This window comes from Agelaius phoeniceus, chromosome 1 (assembly GCF_051311805.1).
Source record: "Agelaius phoeniceus isolate bAgePho1 chromosome 1, bAgePho1.hap1, whole genome shotgun sequence".
Classification (NCBI taxonomy): domain Eukaryota; kingdom Metazoa; phylum Chordata; class Aves; order Passeriformes; family Icteridae; genus Agelaius; species Agelaius phoeniceus.
The window spans coordinates 92,173,563-92,190,971 of record NC_135265.1 but is presented as its reverse complement, the minus strand read 5'-3'; the positions used below and the strand labels follow the sequence as shown (position 1 = coordinate 92,190,971).

The 17,409-nt window shown below is 36.0% G+C and overlaps 1 protein-coding gene across 1 annotated transcript in view; it reads right to left on the bottom strand.

Moving 5' to 3' along the window:
• Window positions 1-17,409, bottom strand: part of GABBR2 (gamma-aminobutyric acid type B receptor subunit 2) — a 457,779-nt gene that overhangs the window by 129,674 nt on the left and 310,696 nt on the right. The window contains exon 13 of the mRNA XM_077183158.1: window positions 13,969-14,076. Within this exon, the coding sequence (XP_077039273.1) occupies window positions 13,969-14,076 (108 nt within the window). The remainder of the gene's footprint in view (window positions 1-13,968; window positions 14,077-17,409) is intronic.

Below are 17,409 nucleotides of genomic sequence, written 5' to 3'. Positions count from 1 at the left end.
AGAAAAAAGAAGTAGGGAGATTCCCATGAGCCACAGATAGACCCTATACAGCTTTATTCCTATACAGGGAGAAAGACACAGGTTGCTAATATTAAAGGTTTTTAACAATGAACAAAGAAAAGAAATATAGAAAGATGAAAGCAAGACAAATTATTTTAGTTCATTTCATGGGTGTTAGAAGTATCTGAAGTGCTTTCCCACTTCTAAAAAGACGTTGGGAAGACTCTCAAACATTTATATTGAAATCCAGGTTTAATATTAACTCCTGGAAAATGAGAAAAATATATTCTAGGGAGCCACTACTGTGTTTATGCATGCAAATGTGGAAAAATGTTCATCAGCCTCTCAGAGTAAAAGGCATTGAGGTAGTTTTCACTAAGATTTAGTTCTCACTCTTTCATAACCTTCTTGGATGTGGAAAATGCAGAAGTTATCAAAAGTTTATTCTGCAAGTTTTTTGTGTCTATGTGTTTAATATTTGCCTCTGTTACCCAGGGAGCAGGAAGGAATGATATATTTTTTCTGTATTACAAAGGTCAGAGGCTTTAATGCACATCTAGCGTAAAACATGCTTTTAATTTTGTTTGGGGTTTAGGTTCCAAAAAGAAAAACAAGAGTTGCTGATAAAAATAAAAATCCAAACCATGTATTAGAGTCTTTTATAACTGCATGCAATCCCTATGTAATTTCTACTGTTGTACACATAGCAACACAGAAAAAATATACTGGAATTGCATTATTTCAGTTGCAAAATTGTAATCATGTTGAAATATCAGGCCTAAATTAATTTTATTTCAGTGTTCTTGAGTCCATGGTCATGGTTTCTTAATTAATATCTACCTCTATTATTAAGAACACTCATCCAATAGTCAAAAGTTATTGCCAAATTGCTTTAACATGGACAAATACGCATCTTTTTTTCCAAGTTTCCATTCTGGGAAACAGTTGACTTAATCCAAATGAAATATTCAAAAATATTAAGCCTGAGAAGCTTATGAAAGTTGTGATTATTTCAGTTCAATGTGATGAAATTATTAGGATTTCAAAAATGCATTAAAAAGCCAGAAGTGTCAGCTAATCTTAATAGAGGCAAGGTTAGTATTCATGCGTAGAATAAATTGTATTTGCATTACATTCTTATCAAGCTGAAGGAAATGATGAAAATGACCAAAATTTGAAATCATGTATAATGAACTTTAGAAAGTCTGGTTTTCATATTGCTTGGTGTGATATCTTCTCTGTTTTGAAAGTTGTTTCGGCAACATTGTGCACCACATTTTGTTAATCTGCTAGTTCATTTTAGAGATAATTTGGAATAAAGTAAGAGTAAAATAAAGGCTAGTAATCAGAATGAGCTAAAGGACTCAATACAATATTTTCATTTCCTGAGGCCAGTTATGTAAATCTATGTAGCTACCACTGACATAAAGCACTGGAAAGTGATGCTTTCCACATGTTTATGGCAGCAAGGAACCAGTACACCCATCTCAGAATTCTGAGACAGCACAGGCATGTCTGGAGAGGGCTGCAGGGTTGGGAGGGTGCAGCTTTCATGGTGATAATGTCTTGCTGCTGGGTGATGGCAAGGAGAGCTTTGCAAGGAAAAAGTGCCTTGGTGTGCTGTGCAAGGGGAGGAAGATTGTTGAAATGTGTTTCTTCATAAAGCTAAAATGAAAGCAGATATTAAGCAAAGATTCTCAGACAGCTTGGTCCCTTGTCTTCTTTGGGAAAACAGAACTATGTCTGACCTTTTAGCTGTTTATCAAGTGGCAATCAGAGCTGAAAAGGAACAGGTTAGCTTTTTAATCTCTTTTGTAATGCCTGCAAACAGACCTTGAGTGAAACATACCCAGTACTGCTCCTAGTATGAGTGGAGACATGGAAGAGAAAACAATGGAGAGTCAAGTCCATAAAGAATTTGGATTTAGATGAAATGTTGATACTTTAATTCAAATTTCTTTTCTTCCCTCTTAAATGGCTAGGGAATTTACTGTATTGGCATATTTTAGTTGGTCTTCCTTCTTAACTGATGTAGTTTATTTTACTGAAGTTGGCTGCTGAAATATTATATGTTTAGCCTTTCTCAGTAGCCAGTAGGCAGCGATAAAAGCCTTTAAAAGACAATTCATCCCACCTATCCTGGGAAAGATTTACGGTCAGAAAAATTAGTTTTCTGAAACATGTCCCTCCCTTCCTCCCTCCCTGCCCCCCAAGAGGAGGTGAAGACAATTAACTTCAGCTAAAAATATACATTTGACAAACTAAAAGCCATGTGAAAGCATCTTGCCAGAAATGTCTCCCTCTGCTCTTCTAAGTCAAAAAGGTTCCTTGAAAAAAACCCTCAAAATATTTTATCTTTCAAATGGAAATAGCACACATTTTACTTAGGATATGTAAGCAGCCCAATGTCTTCCATATTTTTATGAAGTATCTTCATATTGAAAGTAAGGTTGCATTGAATTCAGATTTGCCAACCCCTGGTAATATTAGTCAATCTGGTACAGCGATGCCAGAAGCAAAAGAGTGAAAGGATATATTATTAAAAGTAGTCATACTGATAATCCACTCACAGAATCAAAATAAAAAACTTCCTATTCATGATCACATTGCTAATGTTTCACATCACTTCTCCTTGCTCTTGTACATCTTTCATTTGTACCTTGCACTACTGCAGATCAGTATTTTAGTTTGAAAACCTTTTTTTGGATAGGTAGTTATTAGAAAAAGATAAGAGTAGATATACAGCAAACAGTTGAGCTCTTCCTTGGATACCTCTTGGAGTAATTTTTCCTGCAATACTCTGCCCTTTTCTGGACAGAAGGGGAGTTGTATAACAGCAGCTGTCACTGGCAGCAGGTATTATTCATCCCTTACTCTGCCAGACAGCCAGGAGGAAGGCAAGCAAAAGAAAGCCCATAAGATAACCTAAGTGACCTAGACCAGCATGATGAGCTCTGCAAAACACACTGGTGCTGGTGCTGCTGCAGGGTGAGAGGGCTGAATGCAGGGTACCTGGGGCTGCCTCCCACACCCATCACAGCGCTGCCCTGTCCTTGGCAAAACCACTGCTGGAATACAGCTCTGAAGCAGAACTCCCCACCAGAATGCTAGCTTTCAGAACAAAACACTGAGGTTCAATTATTTTTCACTTCTGCCAGTTATTAGCAGCTTGTCCTAAAAGAGATTTGCCCTGAGAAATGCCACTGGTATATCACTAACAGCATTTCTAAAAGGCTTGCTGCTCTCCCCTTCCACCTGCAGGAAGCCCAGCTTTCCCAGCCCTCACTCCCACCCACTAGAACTCCTTAAATTCAGTACATTCACTCCTCGGGAATCACCAGATGCACTGAAGGAGTCTTGACTCAGATCTTGCAAATCCAACAAATTCTCTGTCTGACAAAAGAAAGTAATGAGCTAGTGAGGCCCCTCACAATCAAAAATGTCATTTTTCTTTAAGAGGAAGGTCCTCATTTTTTTTCCTCTTTTCATTTTCCTTCAAGCAAACAGTAAATCAGCCTTTGGAGAAATACATGGTAGCTAATAAAATCCATTTATGCAAGTGCTCCTGAATCCTTGCTGAAGCCAAGCTCTCACACAGCAGCATCTGTGAGTCATATTTTCTACCATCTGTGATTGGATAGGTGAATCTGTCTCATCCTGGCAGATCTGCACACTGTTATAAATGCCATTGCAACCAGTCTGGACTATATATCTGGATATGGAGCAATCTGTCCTCAAAATAAATTCACTCAGAACAAAAGCTGGTAGGCCATTTTCTTCTCAGCAACATCACTGTATGGGCAAATCAGAACTATTCTGAAAACTCACGACCATGAAGACAGATCAAAGTCCTTACTCTCCACAGACCTTGCTGTCTGATTACAGGAGATATAAAATCTGCCTAAAGTTTCTGCTCGTGGAAACTCCTGAGGATTTTCTAGAACTATCACAGGCTGTACCACCTGCCACAGTAATTTCAACTGTCCATTTGGTTCTTATTGAATAAACCTTTTGTTGGGCTTTTTTCATTTGCTTTCTAAAGCATACCTGTTATGTCCTGGACAACCCTATCATCCACCAGTTTGTGGGATCACCTGGAAATCTGGCAATCAACAGTAACTAAACATTAGGTTTGTTTTTAATGGTTACGGCTAGAGAAAACTTTCTATTATCTCTTGTCTTACTAGAAACCAAGTCTGCAAATGTTCATGACATAGACCTTAAAGCTGTACTCCATTCTAAACCATGAAGAAAGAGTCTTACATATGAAGACTTACATCTCCAGGATGCAACATTAGTTTTGTACTCTCTGATTTCCACAAACAGCTTCCAGCATGACTGAAGAGTTAATTTACTCCTGTCTTTTCTTCAAAGTTAGTTTCCTTATTAACAGATCACCTCCATTTGTCAGAATAAAATATCTTTAAATTTAAAGCTATATTAGCTAAATCTTTGCAGTTTGTTTGTTTGTTTGTTTGTTGGGTTTTTAATTGAATTCATAGAAACATAGAAAGGCTGGAACTGCTTTTGCATTTATTAATAGCTTTTGATAGAAATATATATTTTTTTTCTTTTCCAGTTAAAATGTACGATCTTTTTTTCTTAAGAAGGAAATTCTGGTTTCTCTTGTGTAGATCAACCCTGCCCAGTCTAGCTGACAGAGTAGTCCCTTGCCTTCTGGCACTAGTTGGATAAACACTTAATGTTATTAATTAACTTTTTTTTCAGTTGTCTCTTCCCCAGACTCCTGGGATGGAATCTGTAGAGAGAAACTCTCTTTAAAGGATCCCTCTGTGAAGCTTCCTAGACCTCATTCAATTAAATGAATATCACTGACATCAATTACAAAAGCCCTCAGAAATCTGAAACCAAATATTCTTCTCCCTGATACACAGAGAAATCCTGCTGATCAGAGTCCCCTCTCTGAACTGGAGGGGAAAGAAAATAAAATAGAGTTTGCAGGGAAAAAAAATTGTAAAGTCTGTGAGCTTGCAAAGGGGACCATAAAACCACTAGTGAACTTGCCTTCAGGATACTCCCTCCACTGCATAAACAAACCTTTCATTTCTCTCAGTGTGGTTCAGGGACACCTCGGGCTTGCCCCCCTACATTAAGTGGGATGGTGCCAGGAGGTTGGGATGTAAAGTCAGTGGTGGGTGGGTGAACTTTACCCAACGTGGGCTGAGGGAGATTCTATCTTAGAGTTATTAAAGCCATTAATATTGTAGTGAACTATACTGTAATACATTCTTAATTTCTATTGTGTAATGGAATGAGAAAAAAGGACTATTGAAAACACATTATGCATTGTTCCCAGTAACTCCACAATGTTTTTTTCAACAGCTATTATGAGTACTTCCTATAATAGATTGTATGATTAGTATTGGCAATGCCTCAAACTGCAATTACATTTGTTTTAATGAGTGAATGCTAACGTTTTAAAAAACGTGTTGCAGTATTAAGGATTTTGACCAGTAAGTCACAGGGAGTAAAAAGCTAAGTTTTATTCTCTTAGAGGTATTTTGAATTATTTGATAGAAGACTTGTATATCTACTTATAAATGTTAAAAAAACCCCAAAACCCCAATATTTCTGTTTCCAGCGAGGATCTACTGTGACACCTGTAGTCTAAGAACTTGGTGACTACCTTTCAGGACAGTGGAGTGTGTGCTACTCCTGACAATAATGGACAATTGGATAAGATCAAAAAGCTTGGCTTTGAGAATTAAATAGCTACAGTCACTAGCCTGCTAAAGCACATATTGCTAAAATGTGTCTTTGGTGACTCCTGTTTAGGATAATTGCATCATTGGGCAGACTCACTCTCCCATTAATGCTATTGCAAATGTGGATGCGTTGACCCTATGCCCTGCTGCCAGGAGAAGAAATCAATTGGAAGATACCTTTCCTCTTTTCCAACTCATATTAAAAAAAAGTAGGAATAGCCTAGTGGAGATGCTCCCTAGGGGAAGCAGAAGATAGAAACTTTTCAGAGGTTAGAAATGGAGAGAGTTAAGTGATGGGTTAAAAAAAGTTATAAAAATCCTTGTTTTTGAAAGCCTGACCCTCAGTTATGACTACAATGCACTAGAGAATTGGAGAGGTGATTGTTTCACTAACATTGGTAATCCAACCATAATGAACACACAATTTGTTTTTCAATATAAATCTATATTAAAAAATGACTATTTTTCACAAAACTATTTTGGAAGGACAAAAATAAAAAAGCATGTTAGTCTAAAAATGGCACTAAGAAATCCAACTTGACAGCATTAGAACCAACCATTCTTGCTGGTTTTCTGGAGAACTCTTAGAAAAAACCCTCAACATTGTGTTAACTTCTGCTCACAACCATAAGAAAACCAAGATGTGCTGCCTTGAGAAACCTGCATATCCCACCAACACAACAGGTCAAGTTCACCTTTGAGAGAAATGCACTTGAGCTCAAGAACACATAGAATAAATGTAAAGCACTTTCTATGAGAGGTGTGAATTCTCATCTTTGGAGTTGAAAGGAACCCAAACCTTCAGGGAAAAAAAAAAAAAGTGCATGAAAGATTTGAATGTTCAGGAAGAAATATTCTGATTTTGTCTGATATTACATTAAAGTACCTAGACTTTAATATTTTTCTTAATGAAAAATTCTGTGGGAAAGCATACTTCATCATTACCAAATAGCTGGGAACATCAATGCACTTGATTACATTTACAATCCAATTTCAAGCTATTCAGGAATAAATTGCCTCATACTGTATAGCAACATGTTCTTTATTTCTCTGTCATCCAATAGTCTCATAATACATAGAAATTATGGTTGTAGCACCATTTATGAGCACTTACATTTCACATAGAGTTTTCGCTGGTTTTGTCACTACTGAGGTTTACCCTTATCAAGCTGTGCCATGCAGAAATTTCCATACATAAATTACTTCAAAAGCAGATTTTTCTTCTAGATGTACAGTTCATTAGCTCAGCTTCTTTCTGTGATGTGAGCTTGAGATTTAGCTTCACATTCCATATTTATATGAACGTAAATTTTAGAAATATGATTCCTGTTGTTCCTTGGTTGGCATTTTGGCTGATCAGCTCTTATGGAAACCACGATGCTTATTTTACATCTAAGTTTGGATTCTAAGATTACACTGACTATTTTTAAAGCTTTGGACTTAAAATTTATAGTTGTAGCTATTTGGGGAAAAAAAAATCAAAATAATTTAGTTTCCACTTATATCACTTTAGGAAATACTGTATCTGTTTATTAATAAACCATAAGACATACCTGAATAATTTACACTGCCCTGTAAGATTCAGAGATTACTTGATCCAGTGGTAAATATTCATAATGAAAAAAAATCCTAAACATAAGCAAATTTCAAACTGTCTTCTTTCTTACTCTCAAAGACTGAACAATGACACTGAACATTTCTTTAGGTATCCATATGCTGGTTCATTTTCAGCAGATGGTCCCTAATAGATTGTTGTACTGTTGGTATGGTTACCCAAAGCAAATTTTTGGATCTTGACACATCTCCTCTCCAGACTTATGATCTCTCATATATATTTAGTAGAATACAAGTGTATCCTAGGGGAAATCCATCATATAACTTCTTGTTATGCACACAAAAAGCTCTAGCACGATTTAAAAAAAAAATCCTGGAAAAAATATAAACAGTTTGAAAACTGACCTGGAAAAATATTTTATAACAGAATTTACAGAAAGAACTGATTAGGTAACACAAACTACATTTATGCTAATTCAGAACTATGTCTCCATAGGATTTAAGTGAATAAATGAGATGTGGCCTATGAGGTTCTGACCGAAACCCCATGTCAACATAATCTGGAGAATTTTGCTTCATCTATTTTTAAAAGATTAAGATAATGGGTTACTTTTCAGGACTTTAGTGAGGAAAAACATAGATTTTAATAAATTCTAAATTCCATAAGTGGCTTGAAAAATTTACAGGAATGTTTATAGCCAGAGATGACACTCATTCTATAAACTTCCTTACAGAGGTTTTCAAATGAGGAATGGGGATAACAATCAAGCTGAGAAGAGAAGGCAGCAGCACATAAACCCATAACTGTGTAGCCTCCAGCTGCTTTCTCCCCTCTATTTCCCCCTCCCCCAGGGATGCTGTGCAATCACAGGAGCCGGCAGCATCCCTGCAGCTGGCACCGTGCAGGGTAGGAGCACACAGCCAGCTGCTGCCACCCTGACCTGGGAGATGAGGATTGGGCACTGCTCAGAGTAGCCCATGTACCCTGACCCCAGAAAGAGCCTGGATCATTTCTTACCCCTCCTACTTTTCTATACACCTGTTTTTGAACCATTAAATGTACAAGTTATTCAGTTGGGGTGGCCAGATTTGTTAAAAAATGGAGTGTAAAAGCAACAAGCTAAAATGTCTGAGAATTCCTGCACTGCTTCACTCAGGTAATAGATTTGCTTCTCAGAAACAAAGAAACAGAAGAATAAATTCTGAAAAAAATATGCTCTGAGAGAATCCTACAGCATAACAAATTCTGGAAAGTAGTTATTTTTTTTTCATTTGGTACTTAACTCTCTTATACATTAGACCACCTTTCTCAAAACTCCTACTGCCTTTTTCATTATGCATATTTTCTGGTTTAAAGAAAAGAATGAAAAGATGGTAACATAAAACTCTCTCTTTTACTGCAGAGTCCTATTGCATACCCAGAGCAGACTCACTACATTTGCTCCATGACAGTGGCATTCTGTGAGGAAGCCAAGGCTTCACCGGTGTGCTAATAAACCACATAGGGGAAGAAATGTACATTGTAGAGATCCTAGCAAGCTGTAGTTTTTCAATTATTGACTTTGCAGCCACAACATAAAACTTTTAACGTTTTCATGAGCCCATTCTTCATAAAGAAAATGGAAAGAGGATTCAATTATAGAGAGAGCTGCATGCATCAGCAAGAGGGGCCTTTACATCTTTGCACACCTCATCAGCTTGAGCTAAAAGAGTCACTAGAAGCTATCAGGATCTGTACAACTGCATAACAGGAAGACAAGGCACATATTTTGCCTGTAGGTTTTATAGGTACACAGTAATAGAAAGAAGAACAGTAATATTCAAAAATCCCGTGTTCAGATTTTATGCTCTGCCCACACTTCTTGTGAAATCGTTTTGGTCAGTCCTAATTTCAAGTTTTTTCTTGTCTCTTTCTCCATTCTCATTCCTGCTTTGCTTTCCTAGACTGCATCCCTACTTTTCAGGCCTCCCATTCTGCCTCTAAATTTCAATCCTTATCTAATTTTAAACCAGACCTAGTTCTTCAATTACAGTTTGCCACTTAAATACCATACTCAGGCTCTGCATTCCATCATGCTCAACTTTCTTGATCACTTCTTAGAGACCTTCCTGCCTTTGCTGGCTTTGAAATTTAGTTTCCAAAGGAATTTTAATCCAAATTCAGTCTCCCTCTTCAATATCTTTCCCAGTATATAATCCCAAGATTTTCCTATTTTTTTTCATCTGGACAGGCTTTCTCTCTTGAAGTAATTGGCAGGAAACCTGATTTCTCCTCTTCAGTCTCTTTCCTGCTCCCAGTCTCTTGGCCCTGAAGTTCCCTTGCATTGCCAGCCTCCCTTCCCCAGCCTACTGTCAAAAACATAATCTGTGCAATCTCCTTCCCATCTTTGCAAGGCATGAAGACCTCAGCTCTCTTCAGTACTCTTACAAGGACCTAGCAGGCCAAATGGATGACAACAAGTTTGCCAGATGGCAGCCTGATAGGCATAGCTGAGTCAGGTTAGACTGATAAGTAATTTTTGTCTGTTGTGATTATTTGTATTTTTTTCCCTTTGATATTACCAATACAGAGAAAGCCTATGTGAAGGAGTAGAATAATGTTGGCCAAACTATAGCAGCACAAGCCTCAAGAAAAGAGGCTGCTCTACACCCCTTTTGTCATTATCTTGTATTTATCTTGTATTTATCTTGTAACAACTTTGTCAACATAAAGACATATGCCACCAGAAATCTACAGCAGTACTAATAACTGAGTACAATGATAATATTTTCAGTGAAAATTGAAGATAAAACATCCCTTCTCTGATGCCACAGTTGAAGAATTAAGTCCAAATAGACAAAGCCAGAGTGTACTCTGTTATGGGTAAGACAAGCTTATCATGGCAGCATCAACTGAGATGTATTGTACTTTCAAATACAACAAATGCAACAAGGCAACATTGTGACCTTGATCATCTTCATGCTTTAGTGCACCCATCTACAAATGGCCAAATGCTTGTCTTTGTAGGAGCAAAATTTATAACATTTATGGAGGCTTCAAATATTACTGCATAGAATTTCTGACTATTCTGGGCTTCATTTGGCATTCAGGAGTTGTGCAGGAGCAGTCACTGTGCAGGAGTGCTTCAACACCCCCAAAAACCCAAGACAGTGCAGATCCTAACAAAATGGACAACTTCTCGTCCTTCTAAATATTTCAGAAGGCTTCGTTCTGTAAATGGTTCAGCTAGCTAAAGCTTCCCCAGGACACCACAGGCTCTCCTGCCACTGATATTCTCCTCTCTCTCCTCTTATCCACTGCCAGCCCTCCTGCTGCCAAGAAAAACAATAAACCAGTCCCCACCTCTCTCAGAGCAGAAGACATTCTGCAGCCCAAAACAACAGAAAGGAGACGTATGAAAACCAGAGCTGCACCTCAATTATAACTGTTACAGTTATTAGTTATTTTTAATACTAATTCTATTTCACTTTCCATTATCTCTGCTAACCTCTTCAAAACTCAAAAATAATTTATTTCCCCCTACTGATTTTGTCATTTCCATTTGACAAAAATTGATCCCCTTGCACCCCTCTGTTTCCAGCTAAAACTAATGCATTTTTAATTTGCTTCCTTTGAGCCCTAGCAAGATCAAAGATGGTGACAGAGCTCTGGGAATTTTGCAAAATTTATCCTTAGTAGTCTGATAACAGAATGAGTATATTCTGAATTTTTTTGTTTATTAATTTCCAGTAACTGAAGAGTGGATATATAAAAAGGTGAAAATAAAATAGACTTTTGAAAGCTCTATAAACAGCAGTTAATGAGAACCTTCAACTAATTCAAGACACTCTAACTCATTAAGTTTCACTTTCCACTGCAGTAATATGGAGTGCATTATTATTATTATTATTTAAAATTCTGTATATTTCCTCACACTGAGACAAATATCCACTAATGCTTCAAAAAGCCACGTTGTATACCGAAGTGTACAATAAATGTACAGAAGCTTGCCCTATTTAATGAAGATAAACAGATTTACTCATAATATTCTCTCCTTTACTTAACACCCACTTTCAAGAAATGAATTAACCAGTGTTTTCAACAGCCACACAGGGATTCTTTAACTCTCTGAAGAAATTTCACTGTTGGCAAATATTTTCCTGAAGAAAATATTGAGGATGACAGGCAAAGGTTGTATGCCTAAGGGTCATACAGATTGTACTGTCATAGGTATATACAGGAAGTAACCAAAGTGATCAAAAATGAGTAAGTTCCACACTACTTAAGTAATTTTGGAACTTTGTACTTCTCTGATTGCAATGCCAGTCTGCTCTGTCATGGCACAACTAATTCAGAAACATTCATGCGTTTTTTTCATGTGGCACTACCTTTTTTCATTTGTCAGTTTAGATATTGTTTGCAAAAATTTCTACTTTCTGTGCATCCATAGAAAGAAAATACTTTGGCTGTAAACTACATCTGCAGAAAATGGAAATGTCATTCTTGCAAGACATAAGTAAAGAATGCCATGTTTTTCAGTCGACTCCTAAAAACACTTTTATCTATCCTGGCAAATCAAAGACAGAAAATATATGACTTGTAAACACTTATCTGGATAGCTGATTTGTTTTACATAAAGAAAACTGTTGCACTTCATGATTCACACTTATGATTTGGAGTGAGATATCTAAATAAAGAATTCTTTAAAGTTTACAGAACAAAATGTGTTATTGACTTAATTCCAGAATACTGAGGAAGGTAGCCTAACAGCCTTGATATAACAGCCTTGATGCTTCCAATATCACTCAGAGCAAAGAAGCTCACTGGTAATCATCCAGATGTCTGAAAGTTTATCTCCCTTATACTGGTCAGTATCTTTTTAACTGATCTTAAATAATTTTAACATCCAGCTATACACAATCAATTGCAATTTGCAGTTGGTGATGAGCCCCTTGAAAAACAGGGGCAATAAAGAATTTGAGGATTATGTTTAATTAACAGACAGTGAAATTTATTATTGAGTAGCAACTTGCAGATCTAAAATGTAATGTTTAAAAAAAAGGAAGCAAAAGTTCAGTGACAGTCCATTGCAGTACCTACTCACTCCTATCTGAAATAGTATGTATTGGAGAAATTATAAAATTCTGAGGATAATAAATGTCATGAAGTAAATGCTTTTATGTGTTAGACTGTAGTGTCTTATGTAACTTCACTAATTTAAAAAGATTTGTACCAATATGTAAAAAATATTTGCAATGTAAAATTTCATTTCTCCAGGAAGGTAAAATCCTGGTTCATCTTTGTTAAAAAACTTTAATATAGGAAGTGTGAGATCCTTAAAAAAAATGAAGAAAAAAAGTGTATAAAAGAGTCTGGTAGTATAAACTCATATGTTAGAGTGGGCTCTTTGCAAACATGCAAAAAGGGAGGTTTCCATTTCAGTCCACCCAGAGCATCCTGGTTTTGGTATAGAAATTTTTATAATTTTAGTTAGTTTTAAGATATTTTGTATTTATTCATCTTTTTTTTTCTTTTTTAAGAATGATAATGAAGTGGAGCAAACCTGACATGGCCAAATAGGAGGGGCAAGTACTAATTGGATGTGTTGTGGTGCCAGAGTAATAGATCCAGTTCCAGACACAGCATGTAATTCCTTAATAACCTCAGACATAAATCTTCTTAGAAACTGAGTTAACTCTCTCCCTGTCTAACTAAAGTCCACTCCTTCTAAGGGAATGATGTATCCTATTGTGACAGTCTCCCTACATATTGCAATTGTGGAAAAATAACATGGTGCTAACAAAATAAAAATTAACAACAGAGATCTTTTATGACCACACATAACAACAACAACAAAAAAAAAAGAGTAATCTGACAAGTTTTTGGAATAGTCTTCATATTCTTCTACTTAATTTGGTTATATATAACTCTTTATTGGTTATTAGAATAAAACTGTTCAGATGCACATAGGAACTGCACTTGGCACTTCTGCTCATTCTATAAAAATATTCTGTTTTTCTGTTTAATGAATATTTCTCTTAATGTTTTTACCAGCAAAATGTTTTCTACTCAGTGTTTTTCCAGTTTATTAATAAAATCATCTGATAAAAAGTACTTCATGTATGAAAAGAAGCTTAATGGGAAAAATATCATGAAGAGCTGCACTACTCCTAAACTGAGCCTAATCCTTTACAGAAAATATGCTGTACCAAAAATGACAGAGACAACTATTGTGGTTCAATTCTGACCAGTCTTAGAGTAAACTTATGCAATTTCAATATTAATTAGAAATGGGAAACTATAAGCAGCACTTTCTCTTGCTTCCTCCTACCAATCCATGAGAAATCCTCAGGTAATATCCATGTCTTAGACAGATATAATCAGAAAACATTAATAAGCAAATCTACCAGAAGGAGAATTCTGGATGCTGAAGCAACATACTAAGAGGGAGCAGAGATCCAAATTCACATTTACATTTTACAGCCAACTCCACTGTCCACCTTTTATTATAAAGACTGGAGGTCTGATGCTTGACTCCAACTCTGAGAGACTAAAAAAGAAACCAAAAAGCCTTAATATCAAATTATTCAGGATCTTTGGATGTGACACATGAACAGTCAGCACTGCTATGGCCATCCAGGAAAGGCATGAAAACAATTAGAAACTTGTATTAGCAGGGCAACAAAAAAAGAGTCTATTTCCTCTCACCTTTTTCTTCATTTTTACATTTTTGAAAATTGCATGGACTCTCCACGTTTTTGCAAACATTGCTCCAAATGCAGTTGTGTATCCCACTGTAAGAATCCATGTTCGGACCTAAAAATGTATATACATAAAAAAAGGAAAAAGTTACTTAGATATCATAATTTCAGACAACTTTTTTATTAAGACCCTGAGGAAAAAAATATCTGAAGAACTTGAAAAAACTTGATATTTAGTAATTTCTCATTCATTGCTTACTTGCTTTTTTACTCATCCATCCATTCGCTCCATAATAAGCGAAAATGAAACAAATCTAGATGCTGAATTAACTAGCTCTTTCATATATAAACCCATAAATCTCTTAAAATATTTTGCTTTTTTACTTTTATTGTGTTCTTTGCAGATAGAGGAAAGAGCCAGTGGAGAAACTCAAGAGACAGACTATAAAAAGCACTCAGGGAGCTAATATTAATAGCAACATTTTGAACAGAAATGAACAGAGAAATAGAGATGTAATTCAGACTAAATAAGAAAAGATTGTACTATGTGAGATACACATCACTCAGTGAAAAACCCGAGCATTCTGGAAAGATAAGAACAACAGACTTTAAATTATCCTATGAGAGAAAATGGCAAAACAGGAACACAGTTTTGGTTGGCAAGCCTCAGGAACAATACCCAAGACAATGACAATACCTGAAATGTGGTCTAAGAAAAAGGAGGTGGTGAGCTTGAATAGAGCAATGGTGTAAGGTTTTGGGCTGCTTTTTCCTCTTTCTTTTTAATAGAAAAAATTCAAATTGACCAAGAAGTACAGAACAGAGATTAAAAAAGTTTTTTTCTGCAATTCCTCCCCTGCCCTGTGTAACTTGTACCCAGGCCCTCACTTTCAGACTGCTTTGAGCCAGGACAGTGATCTTCAGAGTTGCAGCAAGCTCTAAACAGCCCTCTCTAATTCCCAGGAAGTTTCTGTTTTCATTACCATGCAGGTTTGGCTGTTTGAAAGCTTTTTTTTCCCTGATCAGGTAATTTTCTTCCCAAAGATGGATCAGAGACTACAAAGCATAGCAGGTAGAAGACCATGCGAGAGGCACAGCATGGAGCTGGAAGCCAACAGTTGGATCTGAAAGCCTGAGAAATCACAAGGAGGAGGAATAATCTCATCCTCCTTTTAGAGACTCCACACACATCAAGCCATAAAAAAAGGAGTACCAACCCATAAAAGAGCACAAAATTGAACAAAGAAGTAAAATACCAAAGTACTCTATCTTCCAGATGAAAAAAATTGGGGGAAAAACAATGGCTAAACACAGGGAAAGGAAAGCTACAAAGAAAGCTACAGAAAAAGGGAAAGCCAACCTTCTTTTGGCCATGTTGACTATGCATACTTGGCCAGCAGAGCTGTTTTGTGATATAAAAAAACAATCTGATTTAGAGAAACTAGGATGTTCTAAGAAAGCATTTGGGAAATAGTATTTAGAGAACCTAAAGGCGATGTTTTTCATTAGAAACCAGCCTAGTTTCACATCTAACTTCTCAAGAGTTTGGGATTTTTAATTTGTAATTTCAGGATATGCATATTGATGAGAAACTAGGCATTCTAGTAAGATTCAAAACTTGACATCTAAGATAATCTTGAGGGATAGCCTAAATGTTTCATATCTAAATGCATGCTATTTTTTGCCTTTTCAAACATTTCCGTAATTTCCATTTTTGTATTCAAAATGTTATCGTTTTACATAAAATTTTCTGTGGAAAACAAGTTCTGACTTTTAATAGTGTTTAGTTACTAGGTACGAAGGCAGGGAAAAGAAAAAAAAAAACTATACTCATTCAAAAACTATTGATAAAGCAATAAAATTACTGCAGTTAATAAATAAATAAAGACGCACATGGTCCAAAATAATGAATTAGTAAGAGAAAAGTGGTTCTTCACTGTGAGATTTGCAAAGCACTAGAACAGGTTGCCCAAAGCTGTGGATGTCCCACCTCTGTAAGTGTTTAAGGCCAGGTTGGACTTGGCTTTGGGCAGCCTGGTCTAATGGGTGGCATCCTTGCCCATGGCCATGGAATTGGAACTGGATGATATTTAATGTATCTTGTGACCCAAGCCATTCTAGGGTTCTATGAAAAGTACACACAGCACTATGAGCCATAACATTAGAAAATGTTGTGATTGTGCATAGAAGACTGTTTGGATATTTATATGTATATATTAATGACTTAGTGGCATCTAATGTTGTGGTTTATCTATTGCATTGTTGATAATGACCTTGAATGTAGAGTTGACTCATTCCTGGGCAATTTGCTATTCATAAAACAATTGTGATTAGATTCAAACTACAGGAGTTTTGCCACTTCGTGACATTCTTAATATTGAAAATGAAACCCCTAAACAAACAAAAAAAAATAGAAAAAAAAGGAATAGATATTTAGGCCAGCAAAGCCTTTTATTATTTTATTTTATCTTCATTATTTTTCAAGTCTTTGCTGATTAGCCACTATCCTGCATTATACTTCAGTAAAACCAGTTAGATCAACTCTGATGGATTTAAAATATACGTTTTATATCATTGTGTTCATACTAGCCAGTTACATTTTTTTTGACTTCCCATCAATAACCATACTTAGCATTCAATCCTTTTGCTGCTATTAATAAGTATTCAGCTCTTTTGTGTACAGCTTAGTGGTATATTTGGCAAACAGATACATGGTATTTTCGTGTCTCTAATAAGACTGTTTTGTTCTCACTGAAACAGTAATTGTCTCTTGGGAATACTAATAAATTCAATTATGCTCATAAAATGTTTCTAACTCAATAGTCAGAAAAATGTTATTTCTAGCATGTTTGATTAAAAAAAAATTATGTATCCCTGATTAGGATTGTGCATATTAGAATAAAATAACTACTGTCTTTATTGGAATCATGTTAGCTTAAATATACCAGGATTTTGTCAAAATGAGATCATTGTTGCTAAGAAGGAGATGGTAAGTTTCAGATGAAAATTAATTTTTAATTTTGAAGAAAATGACCTCAAATTTGTCTGCTATAATTCATTAATGCAGCTGGCAAAATGAAAAAGTTAGGAAACAGCAAAAGTCTCTGAAATTCTTATATCTGCTCATTTATATTCTTAAATGTATTATACCTCCATATCCTACTCATTTGAAAGAAAGTGATGAAAATATCAGTAATTGAAGAGCATGACCATGATGTTGTACAATTGATCAGCAATTCTCCCACGCTGGAAGTTTCTAAAGTTGTGTTTGCCCAGAAGCTGAAGAAAACCACCCTTCTGTCAGAACCCACCAAACAGGCAGAAAAATATCTCTTCAGTAGACAAGAACTTGCATTCAAATGCCTGTTCCTAAATAGACCCAAAACCTGAAAAAATTCTTTCTTTTTTCTTAAATGGTTAGTTCATTACAAAATTCTTGATGTCTTCA